The following is a 12,352-nucleotide window of genomic DNA, read 5'->3' as shown; positions in this document are numbered from 1 at the left end:
CCCAAACAAGCATACCTGTTATTTAAGGGAATGTTCAGTGCAGTGCACTGAAGTGCAAGCTTCAACTTCTACCTACACTTTTATTTTAAAACGAAACCGTTCCAGAACGGTTTCTTTTAAAAATAAAAGTACAGGAACGGTGAAACTGAAAAAAAGTATAGGAGCACCGCTCCCGACCGCTCCCGCCCACTTCGACCTCTGCCAAGGACGTACCTTTGGGACACACAGAAACAAGCCCCCAACCATGAACTGAAATACTGAACCTTCCAGGCCGCCATTGTTGTTGCTTCCAGAAAGCCGATGTGGAAGAAGTGAGAGTGGCTTAGTCCCCTAATGGTTGCTGTATACAAACCCTACTCAGTGGAAAAATCAGGGCCAGTGTCAGGATACTAAAGGGTAATAGTATTGACACTCTTCCCCCGAACCACAGAAGCCGAATAGATTTGACTCTCCCACTGTGGTTGGCACGGGTACCTGGTGTCAGAAATAACAGGATACCGCGTGGCAGCCATTGGGGGGAAGAGGGGTTAGAGAGAGGTTGTGGCTAGGGAGGAGGAGATTAGGGAAACCGAAAAGGTTACGGTAAACATGTGTGGATAGGTATGGGGGACATTAGGAGAACACGTACATATACATGAACCTTAATTCCTGCCTCCAGACCTGCCTAGCGCCTCACTCTTACCATAAGCCTGTAACCCAACACATGGTATTGTAATCTTTCAGACTGGTAGCAATGTTCAGCGTAATGTACATGAATGCGCAAACTAACATGGAGCACAGCACATGTAACAAACAAGGGTGTCACCCTATATGAAGAAAACATACACATGGCCCATACAGTAAGCAAAGCAACACACAGCTAAACATAAAGCTGTTAACTTAAGCAGAACCCCTGGTTTGTATTCTCTCAAGCAGTTCCAAAATCATAAAATATGGAGGTTTCAGGCCTGCCTCTGCCATCTACTGAATGTTCGTAGCAAGACTCAAAACATAAAACTTAAATGCCTCTTTAATTGCCACGTCCTTGAACCCTCACAATGAGCCTTGGCCCCTTTAATGAATTGCACATGTATCACTAGTAGTTTCTTGAACCCTTATCAGGCTTCTTGGACAATTAGACAGACAGCAAAATCACCTCATAGCAAATGTGTGTACTTATCTGGTTGTCCGGGCGCCCCGCAGGACCACCCGGACTTGAAGAAATGACGCAGTGAAAATGGCCAGCAGTGTCGGCATCCTTTCTCCGCCGCAACCCGGGCTGCTGGAAATGCCTGTTGCCTCCCTATTCACTTCCCCGGCCCGGGGACGTAGCCAGCAGCCTTCCGGCATCCGAGAATTCATGTTAAAGCTTCCTGCATGCCGCCGTGACCGCCCGTGCCTCAAAGCTTCAATAATCTGCACCTGGGCACGGGCAGCCAGCGTGTAAATAGACGAAGTGATTGTAGTCAGCAGGGGAAGCGTGCGCAAAGAAGGACTATAATTCCCTTCCCAAGCTGCTTGGCACTGTAGTTCCATACTTGTCAGACTCTGTGTGAAAAATATCCGTAGTGCCCAAGATACTCTCTTCTTCCCCCCTCCTCACCTGTGCAACAGTGGTCAGTGTCCTCTGGGCTGATGGACCTCCGTGATCTGTAGTCTTTCTCCCTCTTTGTAGGGCGTACGTGTCGCACACGAGAGGAAGCCACAGTGGAGGCCAAATAAAGGCACCCCACTGTGACCCCGTTCCCGGGAGGGACAATGAGGGGAAAAAGCCGTGAGCGGCACAAAAAACCTCTGCTGATGGCACCGGAATCCCCCTGGAAACTGGGCTCCTCGTGAAGGGGGCGAGCGGTGTAAAGCGCCGAAAATAGAAAGCAGCGCAATGGGAAGGCAAGCCACTAAGAGAACAGTGAGGCAAGCAAGGGAAGAGGGGAAAGAGAGAACCCATCCGGGAAGCCGGAGGAGGACACGGCAGAAAGAGGAGAAGGAAGGCAGGAAGCTGGCGATAGGCAGGTAGCATCAGGAAAAAAACAAAGAGGAAAGCACCAACCGAGATGGCGAGAGCAAGAAGAAAAGTAAACACAGCGTTACGCAACAGCGGCCGCGAAGAGCGGCTGACCGAGAAGGTTGCAACGCGAAATGCTGCAGAGAGGGCGTGGCTAAGAAGAGCTGCGTAAGTCTGGGGGAAAAGACTAGACCGCGCAAGTGTACGCTGCAGTGTACGTGAAGCGCTTCCTAGCCAAACTGGAACCTTGACCACACACGCCAGGAAGGAATGCGGCGCATGACAATACTCCATACATGTATTTTAACGCTTAATTAGCCTCACACACCTCCTCCTCCTGGCCCAAATGTTGAAACTGACAGCCAGATTGACCAGGGAATGAGAACTAATCCAGACAAGGGGGAGGGCTATATCAGGACCCCACAGGAAACAGGAAGCTTTGGATATTAGGGTGAGGTCATAGGAGGTAGAAGGCCAACAGACCAGCAGTAGGAATGAAGGAACAGCGGGTGTGGAGACATCTGGAGCAGGTGAGGTATTGAAGAGGCAGTGAAAGTGGTTGTGCAGTGTGAGTGTGCGTGGCCTTTTGGTGAGGTGTAGACAAGGTAGTGTATAGAGTGATAGTGAAACAAATGTTATTGAGTGAAAGGAGCGTGTTTGAATAGTGGTTTGTAGGAGAAAGTGATTTGGAGGAAGGATTTGTGGTTTGGAGGAGGTAGTAGTAGTAAGAGGGGGAGTAGTAGGTAGAGGAGGAAGTAGTGGGGAGGAGGAGTGACATCAAATGGTGGAGGCAAGACCTAGGAGAACATTGGAGGAGTAAAAGACTTGTGGGAGGAGTAAGGTGGAGGAACTATACAGTAAGAGTAGAAAGAAAGAGGTGTATGTGTGTAGTAGAAAAGGCCTGAATCTAACCGGGTAATTGCAATGTCCATCCCAATTCTCATTGGAACACTAACCACTCGATAGAGTAGGAAAAGTTAGGAAGTCCCTGAGGAATTTTCTATAGCCATGTCATTTGGATCATCATCTCATGCACAAACCAATTTTTAGACAGTAAGGGTCAATATTCAGTAGAGAAAGAGAGAGGGGCGGCTCAAAGGCCCAATCTATATATTCAATAAAGACTCTTGAATCATCTCAAAGAGTTTGAGTTTTTCTCTGCCATCTATGACTGGTGGTGTCAGCAGTGGGATCCACAGACTCCGACACAAAGTTCAGCCTACGCCAAGGAAACATGAATAATATATCTGAAGCAGACGGTTCCTGGGTAACTGCCAGTACTGATCCTTGGGACAGAGAAGTCTGGGAGCTAGGAATCGAGTTAGAGTTCCTAAGCTTGCCTCTAGGCCTCTAGGAAGAGGAGGACTACATGGAGAAGATGGAGGCAGATAGCCAACCAGTCTAGGTTACACTGTAAGAGGAATAGACCCTCTTGGCAGAGGGGTCCAACAAATGCATATTGGAATAGATACAAGAGGCCCGGGAGAAGACCAGTTAGTGGAGAAGAGCTCAAACTACTGGAAGCAGGCTACCCGATCTTACCGGATACTGCACCTCCAGTCAGTGGAGAGACCCCACAAGCTTAGACGAATAAATATCCTCCCTTCCCATGGTTGTAGGCAAACCAGCCTCCCAAGACCCCCACCAGACAAAAATGGGAGCCAGCTAAACATCAGTCGTCAACTCCAGGAACATTGGCAGCTTTACAGGGTGTGATGGCGGAGAGACAAGAGCAGCCTTCAGTACCCCTGAATATCCTACAAAAGATGGGCACTGGAAAAGATCCATCTGTCCTTCTTTATTAACTTTGAGAGAGTGGCTTAGCATAATGGCACTGCAAATCTCGGGAGGATAGCTTAGGGGCAACGTGCTCGCCTTGGAAGCAAGGCAACACGGAGCTACACAGGTTTGAATCCCGGGTCCGTGCTTAGAAACCTCTGGGTATTAAGCGTGTTATAAATAACCTAACGTATCATAACTGTTGGACTAAATATATCTCCCCATTGTTGACCGGGAAAGCCCAACAGGCATTGAAAGCCTTAAACCTGATGGGAGAACTCCATTGAAGATCTGAAGAAGGGTACCTGTGAGTGACTAGGACAAGACAGAGAACACTATTGGTTTAGCTTTCAACATCTATGCCTACTTCAAGGGGAAACCCCAAGTCAGATATCTAAGAGATCCACTCAACGAGTGGCTGTCAGGCAAATAAATACAAGGAGATAAAGGATATGCTGGTGTTTAGAGCAATTCATGGATACTCTGCCCCATACTTATAGAAAGCCTTCTGGCAGCTCCATGAACCCACTTTGGAGGAGGCAATATAGACCTCTATTGCACATCAAGGAGCCATGTGTGGGCTCTGTAGCGTCAGTCACGAATTTGTGTGACACTTATGCACTCTGAGACTTTGAGCCGCTGTACCTATTAGATAAGTGCCTTTAGATTACATTGTTTTTCCATTGATCTACCCATTAGGGTGATAACAAACTATTTATGTGCTGGGTTACTATCACCGTTCTAATTTGGTCTCTGCGTTCTTCTCCGAATTCTACCCTGATTTTACCACGGAAGTGGTGTGACTGAGTCTCCCAATTTGAATGTAAAGAGCTTCGCGTCTCTGCATTTGTGGAGTTACTTATTTCAATACCTATGGAATCCTTTACTTTGGATGGGGTGATCTTTTACTAATTTCGACCTGTGGAACTTGGAAGCGACTAGATGCATTGAACAGTGGTACAACTAGTTAGGTCATTTGAGTTGGGACGCTTCGAGCCTAACATGGCGTTTATTTTACCATTTCATTTGCAGGAATGTTATTTGCTTTGGAGGACGTTGTTCATCATTAATTTATAATACAACAGGGGTTCTTTGGCCAGGATTGGCTCCTTAACTCTAAGTGGACAATTGGGGATTTTCCCAGGTGTGTACGCTTATTCCCCTTGATACTTCTTTTTCTAATCAGAGTTTAGACATGCTGGCGTGTCTAATGACATATGTTGTGTTTTGTTTTCCTACCCTTTGTGTTTTGTTTTCCTACCCTTTGCATTACTTCTAGGATTCTGTTCTTGGTTATATTTTCTTTTTCATTATATTTACCCTACAACGTTTATGGTGCTCAGTTGAAGCCCTTTTAATTTCTTTTGGGCTATTTTTGCATGCACCGCAAGCACATGCATAATTTTGGCAAGTAATACCAGGGTGCTCACTCGTACACTGAGTGTCACTATATCATGACTCTTTGTCTGATCTTTACTTTATTGCACGTACACATCCAGCTGGATCTTAGTGGTGGATGCCTTATTCCGAATATGGTAAATGCTCCACATTTGTAACACCAAGCATGTTTTTCTTTTTGGCTCTAAGATAATTGAATGTGAACCCAATTAAGGAGATACACTTGATTGATATGGTTTTTGTTGGCTTTGTATTTTCCAGTCCGAACTGCTCTTGAAGGGGTGTAATCCCCGAAATGTGTCAGCACTCTTCGGACTGCTTATTATCCTGGAAACATTGATGTTATTAAACTTTTTTTATTTTCTGTTTAAAACATTCTTTTTCAAGTTGTGCATCTATTGGTGTTAATACTTACTGTATAAACAAGATTAGGTTTTGGCTGATTATTCAGCATTGTATATCGTGCAGGGGTCAGGAGGGTTCTATCCATGGACCTTTACGTCTTCTAGTATTGCGTTGTGGTTCTGTGCCGGGATCATAGCTCCTCCCCTGCACCTCTAGTTCCTCAGATATTGTGCTTGAATGTACATCACCATGTGTCTCCTCCCTCCATAGCCCATCCCCACTCTCAATAGGGGACGAATGCCCAAGCACCTTGGGCAGTCCCAGAAAGCTACCGTAGCGAACCTCATCCAAATCGCCCATGGCACCATCCAACACCCAAAGTCCACACACACAAACACCCTCTAATGTTCATGAATGCTTGCTCAGCAGTTGCTCACTCTGCAGAGATCGCTGACCCCATCTTGTGCAACACCCTTGATGCACTGTTGCCTTTATTGCACAAGGAATCCATCACCTTCCACCTCATCTACAGACCACGTCACAGGAGTGACTTGCCCACCTAGGGAATGCCTTGGGCCTCCTAGAATTATTCAATAACTCTGCCATGAAACTGGTAGACAGTCATGCCCCCCTAAAAACCAACCACTTTAAGACCAAACCAATCGCCCCTTGGTACACACCCAAGCTCGCCTCCAACAAACGCTCAATCAGAGCCCTACAGAAACAGTGGCACAAAAATAAAGAAACCTAACGCCAGAGACCTCGTCAGCCTCAAATCTCTCCACACCAACTGTAGGATTCTGATTACAAAGGCCAAAGCTGCTTCGTACTCCGCCAGCACTGAGGCAGCCTCTAACAGGAGCAACGCCCTTTTTGAAGTAGTGCAACATTGTACCAAACCCCAAGGTACCAGCAGGTCAGGATAAATATGACGGAATCAACACAATTGACGGGCCCAGCGCTCTCTGCAGCCTTATTTATGCCTCCCTCACAGAACGGTCATTTCTGGACACCCTGAAGACTGGTCTTATACAAGCTCTTTTGAAAAAAACAACCCAAGATCCAGATGACCTGGAAAACTTCCAGGCCGTTACTTAACTCCCGTTTATTGACAAAATCTTGGAAAAAGTAGATGCTATACAAGTACTCGCCAGCTTGGCTGCCTTCGACATAGTTATTCTCTGCATCTTCCTCTCCCTCCTTGCCAACAGGATGAGATTCTCTAGGAAGAATTATCTCGCCCCATTTTCGAAAGCAGGTTGGGCTGGGCGGTGGGCAGTGAACAGGGGTAGAGGATTTCCCTTCCCAGACTAGCAGGAAGTGCTTAAATCTGGTCTCAAATAGTTCCAATGGTTGAATTGCTTAGATATTGGTGCAAGGTTAACATTCCAGTGGTGAGGAGCAGGAAAAGCGATGCAAAGGATGTGGGAGGCAGGACCAATTGGGGTGCAAGGGACAAACATTTTGTGGAAAGTTGAAGAGCAAAGAACCAGAGTCTGTGAGTAGAGGGAGATGGTATCTCTTAGGTTTAGGGGAAATAGGCCTTGGGGAGATTTAAAGACTAAGTCGACACTTGAACATGGAGTAGTTATGCCCCAAGAGTCACCCGCAGTGAGTACAAAGTAAGAGTCTTTTAGCTGATCTCAGGTTCCTTGTAGGGTTTAAATAGATTCTTTATGCAATCTGGAACTGAGCAGAATGGAGCCCTATGGGTAAGACAAAGTATATGAAAGGCAATCCTTTGCTTTCCTCCCCCAACCCCCACTGCAGCCCCTCTCCCCAGCCTGCTGGCAATGCCAGGGTACAGGCTTTGCTAAAGTATGAATAAACCTATTTAAAAAGAATGCTTAGCAAACCACTGACTTGTAGGTTCTATGCAACTTTGCTACTTATGCTTTACAAGTAATAAACTGAAATGTCCATCCTGTTTCTCGAGATGCACTGATTTGGTTATGGCTGGTGCACTGTGCCTTCATTGTAGTGAGGCAGTATCCCAAAGCTCTTTGACCACTTGATGACTGTGATCTAACCAGCCCTCTGCATCAGCATTCTAAGTAGGTAAATAGCCGGTGTGCAGAAATGTAACGGAATCTGTATTTAAAGTGTTTATAGTTATTGCATTTCCAAGATCACTAAATATACAAATCAGTCGGTTGTGCGTCGGCCATCACAAAAATGACATGTTTTGCAAGCATTTCTAATGGACTGTCATGGTTTATCTTATAAAGAAAATATTCCATTTTGTTTGTTTTATTTGATTTCAAACATAAAATACATTTTGTGAACATAAATGTGTTTCTTCTTCCTGTAGCCTGCTATGTCCAATGTCTAGCCACCCATGATATTCTACAGGAAATATGCAGGAAGGAAAAGCTCACGTGTCAATCAATTGGCATTACTGCGAAGCTTCAGAGCAAGTATGAAGTGGAATACCTGTGCGACCAGATGGTAATAGAGGTAAGGTAAACGCCAAGTAGACCAGATATAGGACCAATAGGACAGGCAGTCCTGGCTACTTTTTAAATTATAAGCAAGGATCCAGGTAAGTGGCATACCTGCATATTTAACTCCCAGAAATCAGGCCAATACATTCAATGAGGAAAGACAGGAAGTAACAGGTATGCAGGTGTATGCTCCTTTATGCCCCCTGCATTGCTCAGTTGTTTCTGGTCAGGTAGCATGAGTAGAATCTTTCGCAAAGAGGGCCTGGGCTATAGTATGTATGATAAAACTGCTTTTTTCATTTACAGAAAATGCTAGCTATGACGCCTGTTTGGATTGCAAGAATATGCTTATTTTATATTGAAATGTATTTTTACTATCCTAAAAATACACCACTTGGATTAATAACTATGTTTTTACTCCTAAAAAATCATTTAAATCCCAATTTCCCAAAATCGGGAGACCAATACTTTTACTTCAAGTTAGTATCTTTCTACTATTGCTCCTCCTGTGTGCTTGGATGATGACTTGCACATATTCTAACATGCTTGGTTGCATATGTCAAGTTGCTGTATAGAAATTAACACTAAATAATACTTTTAAATATATTTCCTTGCATGATGAATCTGCTCACCTACATGGTGTGAGGGGTCAGAAATACGAGGCGGACAACGTTTGCATGTTTGTTCAAAATATGCCATTTTATTAAATCCTAAACTTATCAAACGCCTCACTCTTGTTAATTTGATGAGGATATCCATGCCTAACAAAACTAAGGCTTAACACTCTAACACAGGATGTCTGGCCCTCACACTTAAACATCAAATACAAAGCAAACATATGGTATTTCAATTAACATCAACAATTATATATCAAAGTTCCTTGATAACGTTTTTAGTAACCTTTGTGAACTCCCTTGCCCTGGATTCAAGGTAAATTCAGCTCCAATGTTAAACCAAAAGAATCAAGGAGATCCACTTAGATGGAGCAGTCTCTGTTCAGTTCCTGATGGTTAAATGTCAAGGTAAAGGTTTGTTAACCAAAGTTCCAATAACAACAACGCTTCTCCTCTTGGTGATAAGACATTCCACTTCGGACCAATAGTATCAATGTTATTCCTAGCCACAATTCTTTTCCACCACTTCCAGTTGTTCAAGAACAATTATCACAATTCAAAGGACATATAGCTTCTGCAAATGTTAGTGACGCACAGTTCTTGGTTAACAGTTATGTCTCTCTTTACAGGATATCACAATAGATATCTTTGTCAGGATGACTTCAGAGTGCTGCTGCTTCTGCTCCAACAACTTCACTTCTACCACAGTCTGCCATGAGGACATTCCCTTTGTCTCATAGAATTCAGCTTGACTACTGAAGTCTTGCATCTACTAACAACCAGATATACCACCACAGCTTCAGTGTGTTGTGACTTCATTTTGGTTATGACAAGATTCACCTTTAGGTACTTCAAAACCTTTAAATAGGAAAGGCACGCTTCATCTGAATATCCTTCTTCCAAAGAGGCACCCTAGTTGTCGACCTTGTCTATCTGCAACCAATAGCAACCCAACTTTGCCTTTAAGACCCACTTCTCTCTTTCTCTTAGTCTTTGGCAGAATAGGTTGTGTCAACTTCAAATAATATTTATAAGCAGCAAGTTGTCCTTCCCCAACTTTGCCTACATCACTCTGCCAATGATTAGCCAAACTAATTACCCAGAAGCCCTGGTGCCACTCTCTTGGCTTCAGGTAATGCTTGCACACTTGTCTCTTGGGGCAGGTTGAACTTCTATTAGGTTCACAGTATTGGTTAGATTCAAAGTTCACTCTCTGGAAAAGCAAAATTAGACACACGCAACCACTTCTACTTAAGTTTTATAAGGTTTATATGTCAAACAATGGCTTTCAGTAGTGGATGCTCTTCAAGCGAGTGAAAGAAAGAAAGAATAACTTATCACACGTGAGTGCTACGTTTCTCGATTGTCCCATTGTTAAGAATTCAACTGACAACTTCAGCTCGCTTCTGCTTATATGCAAGTGAGTATCAAGCTGGATACTGTTGCCGGCAGTGCTTGCGCAAGGAATCAGAATGCCAGGTTTAACTCACCGGCTTTGGTGATCCTTGTTCCACGTGTTGCACAACTTGTACTCCAGTCCGGCCACTTGATTAAGGAGCCCCTCTCGTTCCTAAGACCCACAGCGTTACAACAGCTCCTCGCCTCGGTCTCTGGAACACTTTTGCACGGCAACCTCTGCAATTAGGCTCATGTGGGGAAAGGTATCCTTCCAGCATGCTTTCCATTGCGCAGCCTCTGCACTTCAGAGTTTGGGGGAACAGGACCCTCACAGAATAAGCAGGTGAAATCTGCTGTATCAAAGTTCCTGCGTCCCTTCGGTTCTGCCACTTTTGCCTGTATTGCCAGCACTGTGCCATCTTCTTTCTGCCTCTGCTTTGACTGCACAAACTCCAGCCACAGCTCCAGCTCCTTCCTTTCATTGCCTGCACCTGAGGAGACCTTTTATGCCTCTCAGGTTCCTTCAGTTGTGGGCTGTTAGGCTTAATTGCCTGACTACTACGACAGCATGCCTGTTCAGCCTTCTTCCTCATTCCATACTAGCAGCGTACCGAATAGTAAATGTACTATTCAGCCGAATACCGAATAGTTCAACAAAGTATTCGGTCTGAGCCGAATAGTGACCGAATAGTAGAAATGAATCAAGATACTACTGGAAATGAATCAAGATATGCATAACAAGCGCAGCGCATTTGAAATCTCTGCTGGTTGGTGCGGCACCCGCGCTGCCATTTTAAAATGGAGGCAACTGAGCCATTTCGTGGAGAAGCACTGGTGCCAGGTGTAAGCAAAGCCCAGTGACTGCCAAAAAGTATGAACGAGCCTCCTCTACCCCAGCTTCTGTACAATTGTGGATATGTGGGTGTAGTAAGGAAAACACACCTATCCATTCCTACACTGTGCATCGAGCCTGCGGCCACCAATCGTGCATGTCAGCCCACTCGTGTGTATCCATGAGGCACTCCCCTCTCCTAAAACAGCAACAGCAGCAGTGAGTAACATGATACCGGGTGCAATGCACACAGTCCAGTAAGCTTAAGTGCCAGGCATGAAAGCGTCATATGTTGTGAGAGTCAGTTGAATGGGGGCGGGGTGAGGGGCAGTGCGAATCCACAGAGAAAGGTGGCTCTGCCTCCTCATCTGCTTTCACCTTGAACATCCCAGGCGGCCTCTGTCATCTACTGCCAGCCGCACAGAAATAAAAAAAAATGTAAAAAAATCTGCAGGCTCGTGAAATGTGTCTGTTTAACCCAAAGCATGGAGAGGCTGCCCCCTCCAGATCTGGGCAGCAGTGCAGAGATGGCCATCAATCATTCATGGGGTGGGCGGGTTACGGCTGCTGCTCTCGTGTCCTGGTCCCTCCAGCTCAGTTCTGCACCCAGCAAAGGCACCCAAGTCCACTCTTAGCAGCTGACAGCCAGATGCACCGACACAAGTAATTCAGACTGCGTGTCTGCAATGGGAATGGGAGGTCCTGGCCATCAAACCTGGAATGTCAAGCTTCTCTCACCCCCCCACCTGCCCCACATTCTGTTGCAAAGGCTCTCCAAATGCCCATCTGAAATGTGGAGCCAGCAACAAAGGATGTTCGAGGAAGCTTTTTTTCTGTCCACCCCTGTACACCCCTCCCACACCCCCAGGAGCTGTCAACAACAAAACAATGGCATTCAAAGGGAAGAGAGGGGGCTATTGCAGGGGCAGCCAGGCTGTCACCACTGAAACAAAGAGCTGGGCGGCCAGATCAACACCATTAAATAACTTTGCTAGTACTGGTCCACTGTGCTAATGGGCCCTTTATTCACATGTGGCACCACACCTACAGAAGGATTTCCTAATGTGCCTTGCTGTGCAAGCACTGGATCTCGCAGGGATGAGCCCTGCATTTTTACTTCATTTCTGTTGACATTCAGTAAGTTACCCGCTCTTGGCAGTCAGCGTTTAAGTAGTAAATAAGGACCAATTTGCAATTCAGTTACTGCTGCAGGTGGGCAACAAAAGGCAATGCAAATCTTTAAAAGGTGCTAAGGGCAATTAACTGGTTCCTGGCAACTGAATCTTTCAGCTCTAACGAGATGCGCAAATTCTTAAACAGGCTGATGGTGCAGCAGTAGTTGGCAGCAAGAGGAGAGGCCTTAGGCGCCGGGTTCAATTCTATGACCCTCTCTCCTCGCGCCTCTTCGTTGAAAATGAAACCTCGCATTACACTATTTTGGGAGGTTTAATGTCGTTTCCAGCGACCGCATCAGCCCTCCTTGTCCAGAAGACTTTAATTCGTTTTCTTGGTCTCCCTTTGGGTCTCCACTACATTTTGTATATTTCATACATGTTGG

The 12,352-nt window shown here is 45.5% G+C and overlaps 1 protein-coding gene across 2 annotated transcripts in view; it reads left to right on the top strand.

The window, feature by feature from the left end:
* SUV39H2 (SUV39H2 histone lysine methyltransferase) overlaps nt 1-12,352 on the top strand; it is a 175,806-nt gene that overhangs the window by 27,312 nt on the left and 136,142 nt on the right. For both annotated transcript variants that reach the window (XM_069627834.1, XM_069627835.1), the window contains exon 2: nt 7,818-7,963. In XM_069627834.1, the coding sequence (XP_069483935.1) occupies nt 7,818-7,963 (146 nt within the window). The remainder of the gene's footprint in view (nt 1-7,817; nt 7,964-12,352) is intronic.

Source organism: Ambystoma mexicanum, chromosome 12, assembly GCF_040938575.1.
Source record: "Ambystoma mexicanum isolate Mex_15411 chromosome 12, UKY_AmexF1_1, whole genome shotgun sequence".
NCBI classification, from domain to species: domain Eukaryota; kingdom Metazoa; phylum Chordata; class Amphibia; order Caudata; family Ambystomatidae; genus Ambystoma; species Ambystoma mexicanum.
Note: the sequence above shows the minus strand (reverse complement) of the source record. Positions and strands in the feature narration are given on the sequence as shown.